This window comes from Rhinolophus sinicus, chromosome 14 (assembly GCF_057876585.1).
Source record: "Rhinolophus sinicus isolate RSI-liver-muscle chromosome 14, RSI-T2T, whole genome shotgun sequence".
In the NCBI taxonomy this organism is placed as follows: Eukaryota; Metazoa; Chordata; class Mammalia; order Chiroptera; family Rhinolophidae; genus Rhinolophus; species Rhinolophus sinicus.
This window is the reverse complement of record NC_142514.1, coordinates 89866887-89880464: the sequence shown is the minus strand read 5'-3', so window position 1 is coordinate 89880464 and position 13578 is coordinate 89866887. Positions and strand designations below refer to the sequence as shown.

Genomic DNA, 13578 nt, shown 5'->3' with positions numbered 1-13578 from the left:
GAAGCTGCGGTCCAACTGCTCCCTGCTCCCAATGAAAGTCTAGTCTTTAATCTTTGACACACAGGGGGTTAGGCCTTCAGGTGGTTGATGGTCCCCTTGCTGGTCTTAGCATTGCATCCTCTCAGACAGAACCAGTCTCCTGTCTTCAGAAAAGGCCCTGGGCCCATCCTTCCTGACAGCCAGGTGGGACTGAGGCCCATGAGCCATGCACACGAGGTCTAACAATTAAGTTTGCGAACTGGTTGCAACGATGTTGCTAACCTTTTTTGGTATCAGAGGGATTATTCATTATGAATTTGTACCAACTGGGCAAACAGTTAACCAAGTTTACTATTTGGAAGTGCTGAAAAGGCTGCGTGAAAAAGTTAGATGACCTGAACTTTTTGCCAACAACTCATGGCTCTTGCATCATGACAATGCACCAGCTCACACGGCACTGTCTGTGAGGGTTTTTAGCCAGTAAACAAACACCTGCATTGGAACACCCTCCCTACTCACCTGATCTGGCCCCCAATGCCGTCTTTCTTTACCAGAAGATAAAGGAAATATTGAAAGGAAGACATTTTGATGACACTCAGGACATCAAGTGTAATACGATGACAGCTCTGATGGCCATCCAGAAAAAGAGTTCCAAAATTGCTTTGGAGGGTGGACTGGGTGCTGGCTTCGGTGCACAGCTTCCCAAGGGGAGAACTTCGAAGGTGACCCTAGTGATATTCAGCAATGAGGTATGTAGTACTTTTTCTAGGATGAGTTCGCGAACTTAATTGTCTGACTTCGTACAATGGATTTTTGTATATTGTGATCTTCCTAAACTCACCTATTAGTTACCTTAGGAATTTTCATATAGACAACCATGCCATCTACAAATAAAGATAGTTTTACTTTTTCCTTTCCATTCTGTTATTCTGTTTTGTTTTTTCTTTTGCTTTACCCTTTTTTCAACATCTTAGAACTCAGGTTAATAGACATAGAAATAGTGAGAGTGGACATTTTTGTCTTTAACTTGACACTGAGAGCAAAGCAACCAGTCTTTTCACATTGAGTATAATATTATTAGCTGTTGGTTTTTTATTATATCTTTTATCAGATTGGAGATGTTCCTTATGTTCCTCATTTTCTGAGTTTTTGTAATGAATGGATGTTGAATTTCATCAGTTGCTTTTTCTGTATCGTGTGTTTTCTTTTTTAATCTGCCTATATAATGAATTACATTGACTGATTTTTTTCATATGTGGAGCTTACCTTGCATTCCTGGGATAAATCCAGTTATGATGTAGCGTCCTGTCATGTATTGCTGGATTCAATTTGTTAATATTTTGTTAAAGATTTTTTTTTGTTTTTGTCTTCCATGTTCATGACATATTGGTTTGAAGTTTTCTTGTAATGTCTTTGTTTGGTTTTGGTATAAGGGTAATCCTGGCCTTAGAATTTTTATTTTCTTTCTGGAAGAATTTTGTCAAATTAGTACTATTTCTTTCTTGTGATAGAATTCATTAGTAAAACCATCTGGAACTCTAGTTTTCTTTGTGGAAAGGTTTTTAACTACATATTCAATATCTTTAATTAATATAGGGTATCTGTTTCTTCTTAATGATCTTTGGTAGTTTGTTTCTTTTGAGGAATTTGTCCATTTCATGTAGGTTGTTGAATAGTTGTTGATATAGTTAGCATAAGGTTATTCATAATATCCCCTTATTATCTTTCTAATGTCTCTAGGATCTGTTTTTTAATGAGGTTCTATCTTTTATTCCTGACATTGGCAGTTGTGTTTTCTGTCTCTCTTTTTCTTATTAATCTGACTAGCAGTTTATCCATTTTATTGATCTTTACAAAAAACTTGTTTTTGTTTTCATCATTTTTCTCTATTTTTCTGTTTCTATTTTATCACTTATCCTGTATCTCCCCCTTTGTTCTGCGTAGTTTGTTCTTAATTTTCTTTTGTTTCTCTAGTTTCTACAGGTAAGCTTAAATCATTGATTTCAGACCTTTCTTCTTCTCTAATATAAGCACTTAACACTAAAGGTTTCTTTTGAATCACAGCTTTAGATGCATTTCATGTATATTTATGTGTTGTATCTTAATTTTTATTCATTTCATGTATTTTCTAATTTTTCTTGTGATTTATTCTTTGATTTGTGGGTTATTTAAAAATATGCTGTTTAATGTCCCAATATTTGGGGGATTCTTTTCATATATTTTTATACTGTTGGTTTCTGATTTATTTTCACTTCATACATAGGGCATTCCTTGTGAATTTCAATCCTTTAAAATATTTTGAGATTTGTTTTGTGTCTGAGAATATGTTCTATGTTAGCAAATGGTCCGTCTGCACTTGAAAATAATGTGAATTCTATTGTTGAGTAGTGTCATGTGCATAAGTTTATTTATGACAAAGGTAACAGGCAGTGATGTGTTGGAATTTTTTTTTGTAAGTTCTTCACTATAAACCAGTGCTCCCAATTTATCTGTAGTTTATAGTTGAATGCTATGTTTCTATTATCTTTATTATTTTCTTGATGCTAAGTAATAACCAAAGTGCTAGTATTTAACTTGTAATGAAGCATATTTCCAACTGGACTTTGTACATCTAATTTTCTGGTTCCCTGAGTGTTCAAGTTCAGCTAGAGTGAATGTGGATATGTGAAATAATTTTAAGTATTTTTTATGTTTTAGAAAAAAATAGTAACTGCAAAATAAAAACAACAAAATGTCAAATATGGCTCTTTGAGATAAGTCATACATTGTCTTACACATCTGCTGGTGACAGTGTTCAGATTTATGTTTTAGAAAGAAAATTGGTGGCACTATCACCAAAGGACTGGATAGGGAGACAGACTTGGGTGTGTCTCCAGGTGAGAGATGTTTGTTGAAGACGCAAGTCTGCAGTTACAGGGGGACTAGAATGAAGGGGTAGTTTTGAGAGAAATTCTGAGATATAAAGGTCTCTATCTGAAATGAGGTAGTGTTTGGAGTTAAAATTCACTGAGTAACTAAATGGATGACGATCCTATTCACCAAGATGGAGAAATAAGATGAAAAGCAGTACTTGGAGAAGGGGTGTTAGGGAGCCTTGGCGTAGGACAGTTTTGTCTGTAGAATGGCCAGGATAGTCAGTGACATGAAGTGGCGTGGCCTTTGGCATTATGACAGTTGATGTTACGGCATATATGAGGTGCTGCAATATAGAGGATTCACTCTGTTTTAAACTCTTAACTTCTGATCTCTTCTATCTGGAACCCTGCTTAGTCTTTATTTGCATCATTTTTATATCTTGAATATATGAACTTGTAGCAGCAGGTTAGTTAGCCTTAGTTTTACCATAATGGGAAATGTTTGTAATAGAAAGCAAACCCCAGAATGATTTAGCAAGGGAAATGTTCTAGTTACCGCTTGTTGAATAATAAAAAAAACTCCAAACTTAATGGCATAAGAGAGCTACCATTTTATTATCTGTGGCCACATATTCGGCCAGGACCCAGTGGTGAGGATTTGTCTCTCATCCGTAATACCTGAGGCCTCAGCTGGGAAGACTTCCGTAAGTGAAGTGATTCAGAGAGCTGGGGCTGGGAATCCTCATGGGTCTGCCTCACTCAAATGCCTCCCGTTAAAGCTAGGACAGCCTCTCTATATTAGAGCATGGCAGCTTTACCTTCTGAGAACATGGCAGCTGGTCCCAAAAGAATGTTCTAGAAGGTGAATCCTGAGAAGAAGTGTCTGGAGAGCAAGTCTTCCAAGAAAAACAGATGTTAGTTGTGTGGCTTTTTCTCATAATTTCAGAAGTCACATAGCATCACGTCCCCGCACTGAGATTCAAGGGGAACGGTGTTAAGGAATTTGAGGTTATTTTTTGAAACTCCTACAGGTATTGACATTGATTTTCTGGGTTTAGAAATGTATTGGCTCTTACAGAAAGAAAGAGACTTGATTCAGGCTGTAATGGGAACATGCAGATCCATTGTTACTAATCATGTGATTTTCCTGAAAGTTTGGCATCAGTGTGACAGAAGAGGAATAGTTTATTTTTCTTATAACCTCTTAAAAATAAACAGAAAACTTTGCTATATTTCATCTAGCCTTAAACGTTTCTATTATCTGAAATATTTCTTGTCGCTCTTTGTATAAACAGGCATATAGTATAAAGTCTCCCCATTGCCCTCCATTGCTAAGTTCTCTCCCACCCACCCCTAAATTAGAAAAAAAAAGCAAAAAAAAAGCTGTTGCTTTTAGTTTTTGAAACCTCTCACAAACTTTCATATTCCGTTGTATAGACATAACATAGTTCCCTATTGATGGACATTTGGGTTGTATACAGTCTTTTGCTATTATAAACAATACTACAGTAAATAGCCTTATATAGTCATAATTTCCCATAAGTAGGATACATTCTAGTAGTAGATAAAGTAACCAGATGGCATATGCATCTGTAATTTTGATGGCTACCCATATATTGCACTCCTTAGGCCAATAGGTGAAAACACACATAGGAACCTACCAGCAATGTATGAGTGCTTGTTTCCCTTGGCTTTGCTCTCAGTTGTTTTATCATCAAATGTTTTTAGCTACTGTGCCAAACTAGTAAGTAAAAAATGGTAACTTGGTGCATTTTTATCTTGCATTTTTCTTCAGTAAGCTTTTCATTTGCTTAAGGGTCATTTTTCTTTTGTTTTCTGTGAATGTCTTTATAGTCTTTTTGCCCTATTAAAAATTAGATTGTTGCTCTCTTCCTTACCTACTTTTAGGGGCTCTGTTATTTTTGTTCTTTCGTTAGAAATAGTTTTGGGGGATGAGAAAGCAAATGAGGTAAGTGATGAAAGGAGCAAAAGCTAAGATACTAAAAAAAATTGCTAGATGTTAAATAAAAATCAAATACCCTAAATCTGCTGCTCATTCAGTTACAGATATTGAGCTCTAGTTGTTTGCTTTTATCTAAAAATTATATTAATATCTTGAATATTTAATAATTGAGGGAAAAGTCTTCCTTACAAAGTAATGTTAACATTACCACCTATCTTTATTATTTTTTATTTGAAAAGACTGACATTTATAGAAAAAATGTTTTAAAAGTTATTTTAAAACTATTACCCATTATAATCCTTGAACACATTTTGTTCTTTTTGTTTTTTACATTACAATCTTAATTTGTACCTATATTACATAGCAGTATCATAGTACATATTCATTCTGTGATAGATATTTTTCATAATTTCTTGTAGTCTGTCATTTAATAAATATTCATATAACTATGATTTTTAGTAACTACATTAAAATGTACTGTAATTTTTAAGGCAGTCCCTAATTTGGGTTACTTAGGTTGCTTCCATGTTTTTGCTCTTATGAGTAATACTGCTCTGAGCATCTTCCTTCACTTATCTTTTTCATTTTGTTGAATTATTTCCTTGGATCAATTCCTGAGTGGCATCATTAGGATAAAGAGTATGAGCATTTTTATAGATCATTATATGTGTTACCATGTTATTTTTCCAAATTGTTATCAAAATACATAGTGTGACCAGCAATGAATGATGGTACTGGAGCCACACAATACCTGATGTGCTGGAACCGGGCCTCGGCAATGTCATTTAGAGAAAAAATTATTCTTCTAGTGGATAAAAAACCAGTATATCATGGTTATGTTAATTTTCATGTCTTTAATTAGCCACGAGCTTTTTAAAAAAGATTTCCATTCATCAATATAAATTACTCTCACGTATTTTGCCTCGCTCCTCACCTCTGTCTCAGGCAGCTGATCACTTGGTCAGGAGACGTGCACACATTGTCACGACCCCGTTGTTGGGTGGTGACACGGGTCCCTTTCCTCCTCCTCGCCTGCGTGTTCGTTCTTACTCTGGGACGCAGGTGTGCTCTGCACTTAGCCAGATACTTTCCTTTCAGGCATTTTCCCTCCCACGACTGAGCCATCCTCCCCCTCTGCATCTTTCTTTTTGTGATCTCATGTATATTTTTATTCATTCATCTTTTAAAGAAATCATTCGATGAGGCTCACACTTCCCCGTGGCTTCTATTAACATACGTTTGTCCCTGTTATTCGTAAGTGGTAAATGTATAAGGTGGCATCACCTGGCCAGAGACAGGTCCTCCCCCGCGGTGTCTTACCTGGCCCAGCTGTGCACCATCTCTTTCCAGAGTCAACTCCAAACCTTCCTCTGCTGCGTCTCCATACCTCACTACTGAAGGGGTTCCTTCAGTCTGGAACATCCTTTTCCTTTTCTCCACATTTTGGACCCATACAGTTTTCTTTTTCTGGGTAACAAATTGATCTTATATTCGGTGGCTTAAAACATCACAGGTGTAACATGTCACAGTTTCCTTGCATCAGGAGTCTGGGTATGGTTCGACTGGGTCCCCAGCTCAGTGTCTCAACAGGTGGAAACAAAGGTGTCAGCAGGGCTATGTTCTCATGTGGAAACTCGGGGTCCTCTTCTGAGCTTCAGGCTGTTGGGAGAATTCATTGCCTCATGATTGTGGGAGTGAGGTTCCCGCTTTCTTGCTGACTGCGGGGGTCCGCTCAGCCCCTTGTGCTAGCCACGTCGGCTCACTTCTCCTAGGCAGCAGGGGAAGCTCTCTAGTTTGCTGAGATGGACTCTTACACAAAGTAACCTAATCACAGGAGTGAAATCCCACGTACGAGGGAGAGGCTTACACAGGGCACAGGGCTAGGAATCTGGAGGCTGTCTCAGGATCCTGCCCGTTCTTTAGTGTCAGGTTGAAATTATGTTCCTTCCATGAGTCTTTCCATAAGCTTTTCCAGCAGTATGAACTGCTGTCTCATCTCTCATACAGAGGTTTGTCTTCTGTCTTACTCTGCCTCAGGTAAGTGAGATAAGCACTCTGTGTTCACGGCCTTGCCGCAATCTGAACAGCCCTTCGGAGTGAGTGTTGTTAGACACGCACTTCACCTCGGCCTGCTCACTCTGTGTGGCAGAGGTAGCTCTTCTGAGTAAGACTTGTATTTGATTGTAACGGGCAGTTCTCGAAGCCTGACTTGCATTTTCTGAATGTTAACGGTTCACCATGGCATGTTTTCAACACATCTGCCTACTTAGTGAGCCACTTAGGGATTTTTTAACCTGAATGTGGTAGGCTAAATGTTTGAATCGGGGCAGACAAGGATCACAGAAAAATCATATCTCACAGGTAGGAACCAGGGCTTAAAAGAGCCTCGTATTTAATCAGAAATGAAAGACAGTATTAGAGACAGTCGCTCCAGAGTGGCTCACTGAGGGGAGGAGGGGCTGTGGGAAGCAAAGAAACCCTGAGATTAGACGAGGCCTCCCTGACGCCCCCACAGCCCCTCCCCTGTGTCTGGCCGCTGGTAGGCGCTCCCCCGATGTTGGCTAGTTACCAGGAAGTGGGAGGCGCCTGTGAAGTCTTGATGATTTTAAACCCATTGTTTTGCTTTGTTTCCTTATTGTAGCTGGTGCCCAGGATAGGATCGGTTGGGCCTTTGGCCTGGGATTGGAAAGACTCGCCATGATTCTCTATGACATCCCCGATATCCGTCTCTTCTGGAGCGAGGATGAGCGCTTCCTGAAGCAGTTCCGCTTGTCCGACATCAACCAGAAGGTGACATTTCAGGTACGATGACACTCAAGAATCAAGCCAATCATGATGCAGTTGGTTATCAAGAACTGAGGGGGGAGTGTACTTGAAAAGAAATTTATTGAATTTAAAAATAATATGAATTTGAAGAGAGAAGTCTATAAACACACAAGAGTTCATAAACCTTCAGAAATTGTATGTGAGAAAAAGACATTCATCAAGCTCATTAGTCTAAGCAGAGAACCAGTTTGGGGCTTTGTTGATGACCATTTTATTATAATGAAATATCGATCTTCATATCTGATGATATTTTTTAAGTTTAGTTTTTCTGGTACTAATATAGACTCATTGGCTTTCCTAGGATTAGTGTTTGTAATTCATATCTTTTTTATCACTTCACTATTATTGCGTGTCTTTATATTAAAAGTGTGTCTCTTGCAAACAGTATTGAGTTGGATCTTCTTTTAAATCCAGATTTAATTGAAGTGTTGACTATATCTTATATTTAATATAATGATGTGGGATATTCTTGGGTTTAAGTCTATCATCCTTTATTTCCCCCCATTTCCCCCTTTTTTATTTGGAAATTGAGGTTTTGTGGGGTTTTTTTTTGTTTATCTGTTTGTTTGTATATTCCATTTCATTACCCTTACTGCTATTTAGTTTCACCATTCTGTATTACTTTTAAGTGGTTATTCTAGATTACAGTATGCATAATTAATTCATCACACTTCACCATGGGTACCTATTACACAACTTCATGAAACAGCTAATCTTACAATAGTGTAATTCTATTTACTCCTGCTTTTTCTATTGTCATATTTTACTTTTCCATATATTCTAATCCCACAGTACAGAGGGTGCAAAAAAAATGTATACGTATTTTAAGAAAGGAAAAAAACTATACTAAAATTGTTTTATACTGATAAAACAATTTATACCGATAACAAAAGATGAATACAGGTGATGTGTATGCATTTTTTTGGCACCCCGGTATATTGCTCTGTTTGCTTCATGTAGCTAATTTATCTTTTAAAGAAATTTAAAACGATATTGTTTTATATGTCCCTTGATATTTACCCCACATTAATTATTCCTTTCTGCTGATCTTGATTTTTTTCTGTGATTATTTCCTTTAAGCCTGAAGAACTTTTAATATTTCTTATAGTGCTGGATCAGTTTTCTCAGCTTTGGGTTTGTCTGGAAATACTTTTGTTTTACGTTTATTTTTTAGGAATGTTTTCAAAGGGTATAGGTGTCTCAGTTGTGAGATTTTATGTGTTTTTTTTTCTTTTCAGCTCTTAAAACATGTTATTTCACTGCCTTTATCTTTTTACTTTTGTTTCCAGCAGTTTGACCTACGTAGGATTTTCTGTCTATTATCCTGCTTGGGGTTTCATTGTGTTGGATTAATGTCTTTCAACTGTCTTTAAAAATTGTCATCTAACATTCCTTCCAACAATTCTACTCCACTCTTACTCTGTTTTTCCTATTCAGGCTGCAAATGCATGTATATCAGACCATTTGGAATTCTGCCATAGAGTTCTATGGCTCGGGGTTTGTTTTTTATTATTGATTTCTTTTTCTACTCTGTGCTTTATTTTGGATGGTTTTTATTGTCCTATCTCTGGGTTTACTAATATTTTATATTGTGTCTAGTTAACCATTAAGACCCTCCACTGTACTCACCAGTTTTACTACAATTTCTGCTTGCTGCCTTTTTAGAGTTTTTATTACTCTGATGAAATTCTCCATCTTTTCACCCGTTTTGTACATTTTCCCTTAAACTTTGTAGCATATTCATAACAGGTATTTTTAAATCCTTGTCTGTTAATTCCAACCATTAATTATCTATTATTATCTTTTTCTTCTTATGAGTCATATTTTTCCTGCTTTTTCGATTGTCTTAATTTTTTTTTAATTTTTATTGGGGAATATTGGGGAACAGTGTGTCTCTCCAGGGCCCATTAGCTCCAAGTCGTTGTCCTTCAATCTAGTTGTGGAGGCCGCAGCTCAGCTCCAAGTCCAGTCACAGTTTTCAATCTTAGTTGCAGGGGGCACAGCCCACCATCCCATATAGGAATTGAACCAGCAACCTTGTTGTTAAGAGCTTGCGCTGAGCTGTCCGACTGCCCCTCCAGCAGTTCAGAGGCAGCTCACTGTTTTCAATCTAGTTGTGGAAGGCGCAGCCCACCATCCCATGTGGGAATTGAACCAGCAACCTTGTTCAGAGCTCGCACTCTAACCAACTGAGCCATCCTGCCGCCCCTCGAATGTCTTAATTTTTAAGTGTATTTAAAAGAACGCAGAAGCTGAAGGTGACTCGGAAAGCCTTACTCTTTTTCCTGTCAGGCAGCTAAGCTGACTACACCAGATATCTGTTCTAATCAGGAGTAGGATCTCCTATTTGATTTCCTCTGGATGGTGAGATCTGGCCCAGCAGTAGTTTGGGATCTGTGCATGTGAGATGGCAACATCTCTCCCTGCGTCCCACCTGGGTGCTATCTTCTTTCACACCAGTGCTTGCTACGCAAAAATATTATGGAGGAGAGTTGGCTGGCAGTGAGGGTGAGCTGTTTCTCTGTTTGCCAGCCTGCTACACCAGCCAGTGATTGGCTGATAAAAGTTTGGCTCATTTCTCTGGCAACGTTTCTTTACCAAGAGCAGGCTAGCTCTTCTGACAGCTCCTGCCGCTGTGGTGAAAGCCCTTTACCCTAGAGGGGCTCATCTCTCTGGAATTTCATTCATTTATACTTATGTCTAGATTGCTTCAATAGCTTTTATGACAGATAAGATTTTTAAATTTATTGTTTTCTCAGAGTTACAGTGGGACTGATTTTTAAATTTTTTTGCAACCTTTTGCATCCTAACCAAAAGTGGAGCCTCCTATTACTAATTTAATATATTTTTTTAATTAAATTTATTGGGGTGACAATTGTTAGTAAAATTACATAGATTTCAGGTGTACAATTCTGTATTACATCATCTATATATCCCATTGTGTGTTCATCACCCAGAGTCAGTTCTCCTTCCATCACCATATATTCGATCCCCCTTACCCTCATCTCTTGGCCTTTTAAAAGTTTCTCATCCCCCGCCCCCACCCTTTGGTAACCATCAGCTTATTCTCTATCTGTCTGTTTCTATTTTGTTTTGCTTTTTTTTATATTCCATATATAAGTGACATCATATGGTATTTGTCTTCCTCTGTCTGACTTGTTTCAAAACTGGAACCTCCTATCATTCATCTTTAATGGCCTTAAGTCCCTTTAAAAAAAAAAAAAAAAAAAGTAAGCTGTTTATTTTTAAACGAGGTCCTTCTCAGTTAATCTGGAATAAAGCCCCAGCTAAATAATCAAAAGTAAAACCTGGCGAAGGATCTGCTTTTCTCACTCACTTTTTCATTAATTCAGCCATTTATTTAATTGGCAAACACGGATGTAAAACCAGCAGCGTGGTCCAGAGCGAGTGCTGTGCTCTGTGCTGGGCACACACACAAGTAAAACAATTGCAATCAAGTTAGTGGCTTGTGTACAATTTTAAGTGTACTCACAACTTTCTTCCCTTAGCACATGCAGAGATACCCCAGGAGAGACTATAGGCCTTTTGTATTGTGACATCTTAAAATTCTTTTCTGCCTTCCATGTTGAAAATCAGTGTATATGTACCTGCACTATTATATAATTAATATAGTTGCCTTTGTGTAATCAACTTAAAAAGTTCTGATTGGGCTGTAGCATCAAGGGGCTACGTTTTAAGTGGCCATAGAATTTGGGTGTTGAATACGCATTCACCATGCACACTGAGATGGAGTAGAGGCAGCAAAACACTACTTATTAAATGAGGCAATAAGTAAGATAGACAGAATACAGCAAAGTAAGGCAAAGAGTAACAGTGAGTTCTCACCACTTGAAGAGTGTTTCCAAGGCGCTGGGGAACCGAGACAGCGTCTTGGCTTCAGGTGTGTCCGGCGAGCGTCCCCGTTGGAGAGTTCCGACCAGGGCTCCCCCAGAACACTAATTATATAGGGTTTTTTCCAATAGATTACCAGTCAGGAAAGAGTGCTAGGCCATAACAATTACAATCAGGAAGGATGGGACAATGAATGACAAGTTTCAGGGTCATTATCTAGGGTAGAAGGCGGGGGGACATGATTCCGGCAGTTTCACAATGTACATGAGGTTACTACGGCCACAGGACAACCTACGTGATCCTCTTCATGCTTTCCACCTGTGGGTCAGCTATTGTTCAACCAGGGGGGCTGGCGAGGCCTTCCCGAGTGTACTCCTGCTGACTGGGGAGTCAGTGTCCGGGTGCCACCCAGATGGAGCGTTCCCCTGACGCAACAAGTGGAAGGCACAAAGGGGCACCTAACTCACATTATATTTACTTTACTGGGGCAGTTAGTATTTGGTTGCTGAAAAAGTATATGTCTGTAAATTCCTTTGTAATTTGTACATCACAGGGAGCTATTTCCTTATTATTCACTTATAATTGATATCTGTTAATTATGTTCGTGGTTAATATCCTATTGCTGATATGTTACTACTAACCTAGTAGCTTAAAACAATGTGTCTGTATTACTTTAGTTGTGGAGGTCAGAATTTCAAAATCAGTGTGACTGGGCTAAAGTCAAGGTGTCGGCGGGGCTGGTCCTTCTGGAGATGCCAAAGGGGAGTCCATCCCCTGGCCCCTGCCAGCTCCTAGGGCTGTCTTCCTTCCTCGCTCATGGGCCTGTATTGCATTTTTCCCTCTCCTTTCCTCTGTAGTCACATCACCTTCTCTGAATTTTCATCTCCCTCTTACGAGGACGCTTGTGATTACATGGAGCCCACCAAGATAATTCAAGATAATCTCTACATCTCAAGATCCTTTCAAATCACATCTGTAAAGCTCTTTTTGAGTGTAACATGGTCACATATTTACAGGTTCCAGGGATTAGGACACGGACATCTTTGGGGAAGGGCCACTATCCAGCCTATAACATATACCTTTGTACAAAGTCGGACAATTCAGTTCGCGAACTCATCCTAGAAAAAGTGCTACACACCTCATTGCTGAATATCACTACGGTCACCTTCAAAGCACTCCCCTTGGGAAGCTATGCACGGACGCCAGCACCTAATCCACCCTTCAAAGCAATTTTGGAACTCTTTTTCTGGAATGGCCATCAGAGCTACCAGTCGTATTACCCTTGATGTCCTGAATGTCATCAAAATGTCTTCCTTTCAATATTTCCTTTATCTTTGGGTAAAGAAAGAAGTCACTGGGGGCCAGATCAGGTGAGTAGGGAGGGTGTTCCAATACAGTTATTTGTTTACTGGCTAAAAATTCTCTCACAGACAGTGCTGTGTGAGCTGGTGCATTTTGGTGATGCAGGAGCCATGAACTGTTGGTGAAAACTTCAGGTCGTCTAACTTTCATGCAGCCTTTGCAGCACTTCCAAATAGTAAACTTGGTTAACTGTCCAGTTGGTACAAATTCATAATGAATAATCCCTCTGATATCAAAAAAGGTTAGCAACATCATTGCAGCAAGTTCACGAACTTGATTATCAGACCTCGTATATTCCATTTTCTTCATGGCAGATTGCTTGCCTTCAGGTATAATACAGCAGAATTCGTTGTTAGGTATACGTAATACAGACAGTATGAAAATGTTTACAAATTTTCAACTCTTTGTATAGAGTGCTCATGGTTATTTATTTATGAGAAGAATAAGAGACTCAGTTTGTCACTTACTGTTGCTGGCCTATCTTAAGAAGAATATTTAACGTGACTATAATACTATGCAAGACTCTTCCCCAGAGAGGGGGAGGAAACATGGGGTAAAAGGCCTGCTGGCAGTCGTGAACTTGTGGCTTCTCTGGCCAGGAAACTCGGAGCCACTGGGGACTCCTCTTGTGTAGGGCTGGCAGGAGGCAGACATTTCTCTTCTCTCAGCTCCCTCAGGCCCTCCTAGATTATGCTTCAGGCTCTGTTGGCTTCTCTGGCATCTTTCTCTGCATAGACTCCA

The 13578-nt window shown here is 38.8% G+C and overlaps 1 protein-coding gene across 6 annotated transcripts in view; it reads left to right on the top strand.

The window, feature by feature from the left end:
• Positions 1 to 13578, top strand: part of FARS2 (phenylalanyl-tRNA synthetase 2, mitochondrial) — a 558189-nt gene that overhangs the window by 268500 nt on the left and 276111 nt on the right. For all 6 annotated transcript variants that reach the window (XR_016018686.1, XR_016018687.1, XM_088791395.1 and 3 more), the window contains one exon: positions 7439 to 7599. Coding sequence is in view for 4 of the 6 variants with exons in the window: in XM_088791395.1 (XP_088647521.1) it covers positions 7439 to 7599 (161 nt within the window). In the remaining 2 variants the exon portion in view is untranslated. The remainder of the gene's footprint in view (positions 1 to 7438; positions 7600 to 13578) is intronic.